The following is a 13128-nucleotide window of genomic DNA, read 5'->3' on the forward strand; positions in this document are numbered from 1 at the left end:
AGGTCTGTGAAGGACCTGGTTATGGTTTCAGTGGGAATGGTATAATTCCTGCTTTTTTGTCTGTAATTCCAATTGCACTGTACTGCCTTTGCTGTTGCATTGCTATTTCCACCTTCTTTAGCATCCCACTAAGTTCTAGTCACTTACCTACTCACTCTTCTGCGTGATTTTTGGGTGACGCAAATGAAAAGCACCATAAGCAATATGAAAGCATCAGGGGATGTTAGAATTGGCAATGGACTTAAGAAATTGCTGAACAGGGAAGCATTCCTTTCCCTCTAGATTAAATTAATATAATACGTTTGATTTTGTTCAACCCTCACTCTCTGTTTTCAGGCTAGTGCCTGGCCAAAAATATGTCTACCCATTGCTGTTTTAAATTAAGTTTTACTGGGAAAATACTCCTTTTTCCACTGGAAATCTTCATAACAGTCAGTTTAGTCTTTGAGTTCTCTCTCCACGAGGACAGAATCCTAGGCATTGACCTCTCACCATTCTCTTTTTTAAAAAAAGCAAGTCTGTTTTAATGTTGTGGTAATGAGTATAACATTGAAGATGAAGAGGTTTTACAACCTCAGCCTGATAACTAGCATTTGGGTACTAGGTTTATTCCAAGTGAATATGACAAATGTATTAAAATGTAATTAAGGAGCTTTTAAAAATTTTGGGTATTGACTTTTAGAAATCCTTTACTGTTTCACACTTGTTATACTTCTATCTTGATCACATCATTGTTTGTGCTAATGAAAAATGTGAATTTGTAGTTGGATCCTATTTGTAGATCTTAGAGGAAGACAAAATAGAAAATAGAAAATCTTACTGTATCAGACTCACTGGCAATAGTATTGCAAATATGTATGTATTTTTCTAAGCTATAAAATATAACAACTGCTTGGTAATGTTAATAAGTTAAGCTACTGAAAATATTGCAAATATTGAAGAGAGAAGACAGACAAGCAGTACTGTGGGGTTCACTAATGCATCTTTCCTTTCTAATTATTTCTTGGGTAAGTATTACTCTGTTTTGATCAGAAGTTTAACTGTAACTACTTCAGAGTTGTCTTTGTTTCCAAAGCAAGTGTTAATGAAAAAGATACTCTGTTCAAGTTAAAAATGATTTTTTTTTAAATGAAAATCTGGAATTTGCTTCAGATCCAAGAATTGCAGTTTTTTAATGTTGGTAACTGGATGGGGAACTAACTGCAAAGAAGATATTTTAGATGCAGAGACAATGTTGGCAAAGCTTTGTGGTTCCCATATTTGTTTTTTGTTGTATAATTACATGTTTTTTTCCCTTTCCTTTAGAATTCTGTTTGCTCACTAGCTTAAATTGTTCCACCACAGCTGTTTTTAAAGCAGAATTAATGGCAGCTGGATTGTTATTCTTATGCAGTACAATTTAATATTAACTTTTGGAATTATAGGCTTTGATCACATTTGAGGTGTACCTATATATGTAAAAGAGAGCTCAAGAAAAATCCCAGGCACCAAACTAGATCTGAGAATGTGCTAATGTGAATTAATCTGCAAAGGGGCATCTATGGGAAATAGGTCCTCTGATTTTGATTTAAGAAAATGTAAAGCAGTTAGATATTTAGTAATTTCATGCAGCCTTTTCATATGAATTGTAGTCTTCTAAAATTATTTTCAATTTTTTTCTAGGATATTTAAAGCGTATAAAAAGCCCAAATAATGCTGGTTGCATTTCTCTGAGAAAGAAATTAGATAAAATCTGGACAATAAATATCTGTAGAGCGATGTTGACTTTAGTGAAATGTCCTCATTTCAAATTTGTGTGCTACAAAGAAAATAGCATGGAGAAAAATAATTAGCACAGAATGAACTGAAATAATGAAAAATGGCTTAATTTTTATGTTTTAAACATAAAAGCTTTGAGATGGGAGATCATGAAGTTATTGTCTGTACAAAGAAAGATATGAATTCCTTGCAGCTGAGAAGATTTAGAGGAGAAAAGCAATTGGAAAATACCAGTTTTTCACTGGAGAAGAAATAGGTCCATATGGAATAAAGATCTTTAATTAAGAGAAATAAATATGGAATTGCTAAAACTTACCTGAATTTGTACTTTTGGCGTTCCTGATATCACTTGACTTACATATTCTGCAGTTCAATAGGGTGGAAAGAAAACACCCCTTAATTAATTGTACTTTCCATATGGTTTCATTTCATGCCTGCTAATATTTTTCATGAGAAATACTAATAATCTTACTCTGTATTTTCTTTTGGTGGCTTTATTTTGTTTTAAACCTCAACCACCAATCACTTACTTTCCAATCAGAAGTTGGCTTAGTCTTCTCCCATCCAAAAGTTTTTTTTAATTTGTAATATAATTGGTTGCTGTAATATTGTTTTTGAGATGGGTTACCAGAGTTATAAGCAGTGTTAAAAATGTATGGGCAGGCAATGTATTCATAAGGCTTATTTCTTGATTTTTTTGCTTTACTGATGATTCCTGGTCAGAGTTTTAATTGTTCCTGGTTATTGGGCTATAGTGAATTAATGTTCCCAACTAATGCCTACCTAATGTTCAAGATGATTTAAAACCAGTTGTTATGTCTGTGTTTGTATTTTTCTACACATTTTCCCCTGGTGTAGTAAGGTCTTTCTGTTACTCTGCAATTTCCAACTACCAGGCTTCCAATTTATATAAAATACTTTTATCTAGTTATACTGAGAAAATTATCTTACTTATTAATCTGCATAAATAACCTCAACATTTGAGGTGGTTTTTTTCTTTGTTTGTTTGGGGTTTTTTTTCTTTTGGTCTTGGATTTTTTTTTCTTGAAAAGGGGTTCGGATAGTACTGAAGTGTAGATGGGTCAGTGTTTTATCCTAATCATAATATCCTAATATTATCAGCCTAATATCCTTAATACAGGAGACAAGCATTAAATTTAATTTACTAGGATGTTCATGTCAGGTCAGTCTCTTTTCTATATCTTCCTAGAGTCCATATAGATCTTACATGAAATTTTACAACATCCTTCATTGTATCATGGGCCAGACTGGCATTCAAAATGCCATTGTAATGGTTAGAAGAGAAAGAAATGTGCCAGTATCATCTGATTAGTAAAGAAGTATTATTAAAAATCATCAAATCTGTTGATCAGCACTGGTGAATAATAGTATTTGAAGTCTTTGTCATGCTGGTGTAGCCCAACAGAAAAAAAAATAAAATTGCAGGAATTGCAGGGTAATGAAAGCCTGCAGAAAAGCTGACAGTAAAGTCTGAATGATGACAGACTTTTTAAAATTAATCCTCTCTCACCTAATCTGGTTTTGTCAGGTGCTGTCACTCCATGATGATGGCAGCCTGAAGGGTGTCCCTTCATTCTGGTTTTGTCCATAGCATCTGGAGCCCTCTCTATCAGCACAGATACCTCTGCCCTAGGACTGACTGCTTCTGTTCCTGTTATGGTCCAGGGAACTGCACCACAGCCTGCTCTTTTCCCACTACACCCCCAGATTCCTTCATTTCTTTCAGAATATGAGCATTCCTCACCCAACATATCCATATTTCAATCCATCCTGTTCTCAGGCTCCACAGACCCTCATTTTACAAGAACTGCAGTTTCAGTGTCAGTTTTGGGTGGGGGGTATGTGATGCTGGCAGGTGGGATGAGGGGCAAAGAGGGGTCAGGATCTGTTCTGCTCTGCTCTGCTGTACTTCAGACGGGTGGTTGGTGGTCAGGAGAAGGGATGCTTAGGGATGGGAGTGTACAAGAAAGGAGGATAAAGCTGCACAGTCCAGAGCAGGATTTGAGACTTACATTGGTGGCAGAATAATATTTGCATCAGCTGGTTTTTTTCTGTGATCCTTTTGCTATTTTTTGAGATTTTGTGTGCTTTATTGGCATTACTGGGGCATCCCTGTTTCTCATCCCTTTTCCGAAAGCTCTAAATTAGGAACTTTCTTTCTGCAGTCTTAAACTGCATTTTTTTAAAAGATGAGCTGCCAGTCCAGACTGACCCTTCTGCTGAAGGGCTCAACAGCTGGGATTAAATTTGGCAAATTTTGAATATCCACAGAAGTTTCAAATTACAAGATCAGTGTATCTGGGTTCCAAATTGTTATGCACTTTACCATACAAAGTCATAGAATGAAGCCTGAAAACAGTGAGAGTTTTTAAAAGCGTCAATAGCTGGAAATAGGAGTAGGACAAATTAAAATTTGATGACTTTATAGTTCGTATGATTAACTTCTGTGACACACAGAATGTACCAAATTCTGTAGAGCTCTTTAATAAGTTAGTAGAGCTGCTTAATAAATAGGAGAGCTCCTTAAATTGAGGCAAGCAGTTCTGTGTGACCATTCTAGTATGTGCATGGTCCTTTTGTATTCTCTTAAATGGCCAGGATAGCGTACTTGTTCCACTTGAACAGGAGGAAAAACATTTTTCTATAAAAATTAGTGCATACCTGTAATGATATTTTTGTCTTAGAGCTCCTAGAACTTTGCTCATGACATTTAATTACTTTCTTATACATTTTTTTCATTAAACATTTAAACTTTTAAAACTATTTCACTCACACGCTTGTGAACAAATTTTGTGAGATCAACTTTTGTTGTGAAACAGTTTTGAAAGCATAATTCTATAAATATAGATGATCAGGGTTGTCAGTGCTTTTTAAACCTTTTAGATTAGCTTCCTCTCATATTTTACCTTTCCTTCTTGCTGCTCTTCCATAGAGCAGGCAAAATCTCTGCCCCATCTGATTTATTCCCTTTAGTTTCCTCTCAAGATCCACAAACTATAATGTGTTTTCCACAAAAAGAGTAAATTTACTGGAAGTTGTAAAGCTGGCCTAAAGCCTCACAGTTTTTCTTTCTTCTTGTCTCCCCTTTCTGGATTCCTGCTGCCAGCTCACTGTATTTTTTCGTTGTCAGGGATGCCTGAACTCCTGACAAAAATCTCCCCCCTTCCTTAGTCTCTTGTACTCCAAGAGCTGCCTGTGTTCCTCCTCGTTACTCCCTTCCTGCACCTTCAGCTTTAGAACTGGTACCAGAGGAGAGGAAATGTATTAGTAATATCCAGACAATAACTGTAGAGAGGCACAAAGACTATTTAGCACAAAATGGAAATTTCAGGTTGTTGGGTATGATAATTTCTTACAATACTCGATAAGTGCATTTGCTGGAATATGAAGGAGCATGGTACAGCTTGTGCTATAGCTGGGAATTCCTTTAAGCTAATTGAAGATGTTTTCTAAAGGTATTTTGTTTCTTCATGTTCTGAATAATTGATGAGGTTTCACTGACTTGCTTCTGTGCACTCAGGCTCCAGGTTACAGTCACATCTTGGCTGTCATAGTTTCATGTTGTGTTTCTTTAGTAGTTCCAGCTGAAAAGAGTTCCTGTCGTGCTCAGGCCAGAGTTGGCAGGGAATATCACGAGCTGTGCTGGCATGACTCTCTGTGGATCTGCCTTAGAAACAGGATTATTTCATTTTGTAAACTCTAGGTTACTGTTAGTGGAGATGAGGGGACAGCCTGCTGCAGTTAGTGAGCTTGCATGAGTGGTCAGAGGTACATGCAAAGCCCTTAAGCTGCCACAGCTGCCAAAAACGCTATATGGAACTGCTGCCTAACTTGATTATCTGTTAAAAATACTTTTAAGAGCCCTGTCATACTATCTTTAAATAATTAGAGTTGTGCAAATCATCTTATATGGGATCCTTTTTGTTCTTTCTGTCCATCTGTTTGCAGTCTAACGTGAATCACATCCTTCTTCACTCCCTCTGTCTTGCTAATACATGAAGTGCAACATTTTCCACTTTCTCATTTGTACTTTCTTGTACACCTTTCTTGTTCTCAGACATAAACCATTCTCACTTGGACACATTCACAGAATGAAGCGACATCAGTCCTCTCCTGGTGACCTGTTTTCAGTGCTTTCCTTGTCATTTGCACTTGCCATTTCCTGTTAGCCTAAGAAAAAGGGGAGATCTAATAGTTTATTAAAAAAAAAATGCACAGACCCCATTCATTGTCCTTTTTCTTTTGTGATTATGCATTTAACTGGTATTTCAATCCTTTCTAGTTCATAATTTTTACTTTTTTATAGAAGTAGAAAATGGAATGAATTTTTTTAGATCATCAGTACTTTAATTCCTTTAATCCTTTGTTGTTTTCCCTCTCCATCTGCCAAATCATAACAGGATAAAGGCTTTTAGGGATATGTTCTTTTTTGCTTTCACCATGATAGATAGCAGTAGCAGGGTTGTAAGTATTTGGATTGTAAATAGGAGAGGATGTGTTGCTGTAGTACATGCTTTTAACTGATCAATTTGTTTTCACAAATTTCTGTGCTTTTCAGTTGGCTTCTGGATTCCTAAAATTTCTAAAATGCAGGTACTTAGTGATATGTCAAGTGGTGTTTAGTTTCTAATTCTGTTCTCTGATAAAATTTCTTAGATTTTCTTGAATATCTAGATATTTTTAGAGTTGTATGTATTTAGCAAGACTGTTTTAAAAACAGAATCTTTTAAGATAGGATAATAAAGAGTTCTAGGGCTTACAGGCAATCTGTATTTAAAAAAAAACCCAAACAACCCTACAGGCTAATGTTCATGTGGCAAATTTTAGTGTTTTAGTTTGGCAGCTAACAGAGAATGAAACAGCATATTTTTCATAGAATGGTTTGGGTTGGAAGGGACCTTGAGATCATCTTGTTCCAAGCTCTGCCACAGACAGGGACACCTACTAGACCAGGTTGCTCCAACCTGGCCATTTTGTTGGTCCTGCATGTGTTGTTCTGAAATGTTTGTAGATAATTTAGTGGTTTTTAATATCTGTTTAATACTGTAATAAAGGGTTTTAGAAGTATGGTTATTTCCTTATGGCTAACAGACTGCAAAAATGACTAATATCAGTCACTGCACTAGCAATCTCTGTGCTCAAATTCTGTGGATTTCTTCAGCCATGCTGATTAATACATTCTGGTTTCAGTGGCTGTTTTCTGTTCAAGTCATGGATGCTCTTATTTCCAGCTCTTTAGGGTCCCATGATAAACATTTGCCACAATGGTGCTATTTTTGTTAAGAAATGTGATTCTTTTCTTATTTGTGTGCATGTGTGTAAGCACAGCACAGCACATACACTGTGTGTATTCTTTTAATTGATCTGGAGAAGGAGGTCTGCCTTCCTAGTCTGAATGTCTGATGTCTGGAACAGAATCAAAAGGGAGATTTCCTGGGAAATTAAATACCTGTGAATTGCAGTCTCTTTTTTTTTTTTTTTTTTTTTTTTTTACTAATGCCTTCTTTAATTTTCTAGATTATTAATTTGATTTTTCAGAGCAAGGAAGAGATTTTTGTCAGTTAAAAACATTTTCTTAATTGCAATTTTTATCCAGATGGGTTGGGGAAATGGTTAGCTCAGTGCATTTTTGCATTTTGTAATCATTGCTTAAGCACTGTTTCATTCTCAGGGTCTCTTTTCTTTTTCCTGCTCTTATCTTTACTGTTCCATCCAGGGCTCAGTAGTGAGTTTTGCATAAGAATGCCAAAAACCATAAATAAAAACTTTGATTGGATACTAATTTACTTTCTCTTTTCTAATACCACACAATTTGCAAGTGGTTTTTGTCCATTCTCTCTCTTTCTCTTTCTTATGCTTCTGGCCACAAATAGGTAAGCAGAGTTTACTTCCAAAATAGGGCATCTGGTGATAATTAATCTTATCTAGAGTCTGCTTCTCAGTGGACTCCAATTAGCTTTGTCTTTAGGCAGTTGGTTCCTCTTCCTTCAATTTGTAATGTTACTGTTTCAGAAATGTTTTGCATTCTCTCTAGGTGCTTGTCTCAATCTCCCAGAATCATAAATGGCAGTCTCTACTCTTTAAATATATACTGGATAGTTTATATTCTTTTTTGGGTATGAAATAGAATGAACAGTGAAAACATATTCATTATTCTGAATAGATATGCCTGCTATTGATAGTTTTTAAATTTTTTTCCTTTCACCATTTTTTTTTAATGAAAGATTAAGTTCTCTGAGGGATGCATCTACTTTTAAGATACACATCAAAGACCATTAAACAGAATCCATACTGTGTAACTGTTTCCTTAGTTCCAAAATACCACTTGTACTCACACTAATGATGCTGTTAATTTGCTGAGTTGTTGCAGCCTCACAGTTTGGTCTCTAATTCTCAGATTGAAAATTAAAAAATCTCAAAATTACAGAACTAGTGTGGCTGTACTTGACTAGTGGTGCAACCGAATAGTTGTACACTTACATTCGTGTTGTTTTAACAGAAAGCTATTAATACAGCAGGTTGAGGTTTTGATCAGCTGTGCAGCAATAACAATGGACACTGCTGAATTCAGTCAGGGGTTGAGGTGAAGTTCACTGTGTGGCACAGATTACTGCATTAGGCATAAGCTTTCCATTCATAGAGGAAAGACTGGTGTGCCTGTGAGGTGTGAACCACCTCAGCAGTACCTGCCTGGATAAATGGATGATTTTAAAAGTTGCTCAAAAGGACAAGAACTGTCCTCATTCCAGTGGGTGCTATTTGTGAATATTTACAGAGAGCAATTTTCCTCTCTTCACATTTATTTGATCATTTAGCAAAAGCCATCTCAGCTTGTTTATACTGCACTTTTAAATGCTCTCTTTAAACCCTTGGAAGCTAATCTGCAGTTACCAGATTCCCAGTTTTCTTTGGCAGAACCAAAGAAATTTACTTCTCAACCAACAAAAAAAACCCCAAAACCCAAACCCTGAGAAAGTTGAAAACTGGGAGGGAAAGAGATTTAATAGAAAAATGGGTCAATTTTAATACTGAATGAAGTTGGACTCTCAAGCCTGTTGAGGGGCTGAACCCTGCTACATACTTTGGATCCAGATTCCTGTTATGTCTTGACAATTCTTTGGGCTTGCAAACAGAATCTGGTAAACTGGTGATGGCTAGAGCCCAGTTGCTATAGAACAGTGTTGTCTCCAAGGGAATTAGCAAACAGGCAGACATCTCTGAGGCTGTATAATGCTCTGGCTGCTCTTCTCTGCTTTGTATGAGTGCTTGTTGGCATGAGGTTATGGGGATGAAAAATTTGTGGTTGTTCTTTTGATTAATGTGACGTGTATAGACTTTCCAATGAGTGATCAAAGGGAGACCAAAATATTTCAGAACTCAGAGCACAGAAACTTGCCCAAAGGAAGAAATGAACACAAATAGAAAATTTAATAAATATTACAAATCTGCCAAATGAGCAATTATAAAAGTACTAATAAATATGTTTTTAAGCTTACTATAATGAAGAAAGATGCTGACATGAAACAGAAGGGAATTTGCTCTGATTCAAAGTCTTTTATTTTCTAAAGCAAAAAAGCATCAGTAGACAGGGAGGAATTTTCCCCACATTGAATGTTACAGTGAAAGGAATCCAAAATTTCAGGCACATAATCGCAAGTTTTTGTAATGCAGTGAGTTTCTGTACATCTGCTTAGCACCAGTCACCATATGCCTAATTTTAGGTTTAAGCTTACACTTTGCCATTTGGCATAAACTTGCTATGTACACACAGAGTAGCTTAACCAACATCTGGTGACATCTTAAGGAGAAAGAGTGTGATTATGGGGGCAAGAGAAAACCATTAGATTTAATTACTGCAGCACCAATTCTAGTAATGGAACATCCAAGAGAGGTAGTTGCTTTCCTCAGAACAAAAGTTCCTGCAATTTTGTACTGTGTGATTTAAAAAGTTGGACTTCGCAGCAGCAAGGCTTTAAAAATAGAGCAGCGAAAGTAGGATTTTCAAAAATGTGGAGAAACATTCCAACAGAAGCTGGGTGAGATGATTTCTAGGATGGTAGTTTCCTATAGAAAACCCAAATATTTTGTAGTTAAATAGTTTCCAGTTCAGACTCTAAAGAGCTAGGATCGTCTTGCTTTTATTACTGACATGTATCATGTGTACATTTTTGCAACCTAACTGATGACTCATGTTTATACAGTAACTTAATGCTGAATGTTTAGGGTATTTGACTTGAGACTGGAAAAGCCAACTTTAATGAATTTTAGTATGTGAGTTTTATCATGCCAGGGGCATGGCAAATGACCAACTTGTTTTGAAATTATGGTCCTGTTACATGTTTGCAAATCCATTTCCTTAAAATTCAGATGTTGTCACTGTGATCAGCCATGCACTAAAATTAAAGCAGTAAATTAATATACATTTTCTGTTTTGTTTAGGGTGCAAAATTTGGACATTCTATGGGATTAAATCAGGCTGCTCCCCCACGTTCTTCTGCTCGAAGATCATTTGGAAGATCTAAGCGATTTAGTATTACTCGCTCTTTGGATGACCTTGAGGTAATTAACTTTCACTTAAAATTTAGAAGTGAGTCTTAGAGAGCTTCCAGTAGATAATGCTGATAATTGTTGAAAGAAAGTCAGTAATGTATTACTGTAATAGAGTTACTTATTATAAATTTTGTGAGAGGAATACAGATTTCAGCTATCAAACTGGTTCTTTCAATATTTCTTTAATAGGTTACATTGGTGCCAGCAGTGGCCATTCTTTCTGTGGCGAATTCTGACTTTATTTTTCCTATTTTTCCTGGTCCTGTGTAAATACAAACAATACATTTTTGCTGATCAAAATGTTCATAATGTTTCAGAAATTAATTTATCATGATATATAGAAAAATCGAATGTTCATCATATTCTGGTCTTTGTTCAGCTAATGAATTTTGACAGGAGTTGAGAATAATAAGTTCCTCATCAACTTGATTATTTTGGGTCCTTTTAAGTGCAACATTATGCTGTTTTATATCTGCTGTAACATCAGCAAATATCTGGGTCTCAGTGGCCAAACCATATTGATTTTGTTGAAAACAAGGAATGAAAATCCATCCTCTTGTTCTGCTGTAGGAGCCACCTGTAGGAATATTGCTCCATTATACCTTCTCTCCTAGCATGTCTCCTCAGGAAAACCTGACCACAGTGCTGTGAAGGTGAATGGAGAGATTCTTCCCTTACCCCTTTACCATGCTTATCTGGAGGAAGTTGGGAAGAAACAAAAATCTGTGCTGAGCTCTTGGCACAAGAGCCATGGAATACATGCTACACCACTCTCCAGCATGGGAGGGGATGTGGCACACTGAGCCCTCTAAATGGGAAGGAGGTGTTTAAAAAACATTTGAGTTTGGAGGAGGAAAGAAGGAGACACTCTGAGTTTGGTGCTGTGGGAAAATGTAGGAAGAATGGCATTTTGCTGACTCTGAACTAAAGGAGAAGGGAGCTCAGTGCAGTGGATTTTTAGGGAGCACAATATATGGAGGAGCCTCTGGCATGCTTAGGGAATGCAGGTAGGAACTGTAATTATTTCTCAGATATTTTTAAGGTCATTTTTCATAGCGTTCTATTTCTATTATATCTGAAGCTTATAAATGTCTTGCTTTTTTTGTTTTTTTCCTAGTAATGGAAAATACTTAATTTCTTTGCACTCGTAACTTTAATACAGTAAATGCATAACTTAAACACAGAAAGAACTTCGGGATAAAGGAGTTTGGGAACCATCTTCCTACATCTTTCTTACTCAGAAAATGGTGATTCTTCTAAATTGAAAAAGCTTGCTGCTATATATTACCAGTTTTGACAGAATTTCTTGTTGCAGTAAGAGCGAATTCTCTCAGAATACCAAAGAGTCTAGTGCTAGTAATTCACATGCAACAGGAAAAACATGGTTCATTCCACAGTCTTCCAGACTGAAATTTTATGCAGGTTTTTTGCACATCTTGTTTTGAGTGTTTAAAACATCAAGAATGAAATTTAATTTCTGTTGTTGGAGCTGTTTTACATTGCAGAAATATTAATTAAAATTGGGGCTTGGGACTTCCCATTAATTTCAGAAAAATGTCATAATTACTGGCCTAAAAAGTCCATTTCTCTCTCATTATCTCCTAGTTGGTATTTGTTAGTGTATGTAAACTGAGTAGCACCAACAGGAGAGTTTAAGAGTCAATCTGTGTCCCAACATCCTAATTGTTACAGCAGTTACTTTGGAAGGGGAAACTTTCATTCTAGGTCACAATATGAACTGGACAGAGGAATCATCTATATTAAAATCTGTATTTGGATTAATGCCCTTACTACATGTGGGTGTGGACTGTTCTATGTCCAACTACTTCTTCTCACTTTGAAATCTCTTTTTTTCGCTCTGTGTGCTGTAAGAGAATGATATCCTAGATACCCCAGCCACCAGGAAATCCAGAAAAGAATTTCAATAGCTTCCTATGTCAAAATAAAATAGCACTGAGGTGTTTTAATTTTGGTTCAAACTTTAACACTGCTGCTTCAGCACTTGTCCCAAGTACTCTTACACTAAGTGTAGTAGAACACAATGTTGTTAGTGCATGTTTGGTTTATTTCGGGGCATCTATTTAGGGTTGGTGGAAGAGGAAATAACAATACCAGGAAATTCTTAGAGACTCCACCTTTGGAATAATGACCATGACCGTATTGTATAGGCTACTTGCTTGCTTTTGTGTTCTTTCCAGTTATCTTAGCAGAATGGATTAGGTAATACTCCAAACATGAAATTTGGAAGTTAATATGCTTCCCTGAGCTTGTGGGTTTGATTCCTTCTGGCATGCAAATCAATCTTCTAAACTGAGCCATGTAAGTAGGTTCCATCGAGTTTCTTTTATGGCATTTGCTGCACACTGTTCATTGCTTACAGGTCTAAAAAGGCTGTATTTGGATTTTTTGTTGAAGCATGAACAGTGTGTGAAATACCAGCTGTCAGTGTTGCTGACTGCTGCCATAAGGTGGCGTGATTTCTTTGTAATTTGTTATTTATTTATTTTTAAAAAGATCTGTCTGAGAATATTCATAGATATTTTAATAAATAAATACATGATTTCATGAGAAAATGTCACTTTTTCTTTTAAATTGTTAGATTACTATGCATGCACAGTAATGCATGCAGAATTATTATTATTATGTTTGAATTAATTATATAGTTGCCCCTCTCTAAGCATTTTCCTCTTACCTGCAGAAGCTCTATTATACATAGAAAAAACCAGACAAATTTGTGGGATCAATGTCTAGGTGCTGTTTTTACTAACAGAACCTGTGTACAAGATAATTTTAAATATG

The 13128-nt window shown here is 36.0% G+C and overlaps 1 protein-coding gene across 2 annotated transcripts in view; it reads left to right on the forward strand.

Annotated features, from left to right (window-relative positions):
* Positions 1-13128, forward strand: part of RGS12 (regulator of G protein signaling 12) — a 90141-nt gene that overhangs the window by 11073 nt on the left and 65940 nt on the right. For both annotated transcript variants that reach the window (XM_085059696.1, XM_085059697.1), the window contains exon 3: positions 10219-10338. In XM_085059696.1, coding sequence (XP_084915822.1) covers positions 10219-10338 — 120 coding nt within the window. The remainder of the gene's footprint in view (positions 1-10218; positions 10339-13128) is intronic.

This window comes from Lichenostomus cassidix, chromosome 4, assembly GCF_008360975.1.
Source record: "Lichenostomus cassidix isolate B80296 chromosome 4, HeHo_3.0, whole genome shotgun sequence".
Classification (NCBI taxonomy): domain Eukaryota; kingdom Metazoa; phylum Chordata; class Aves; order Passeriformes; family Meliphagidae; genus Lichenostomus; species Lichenostomus cassidix.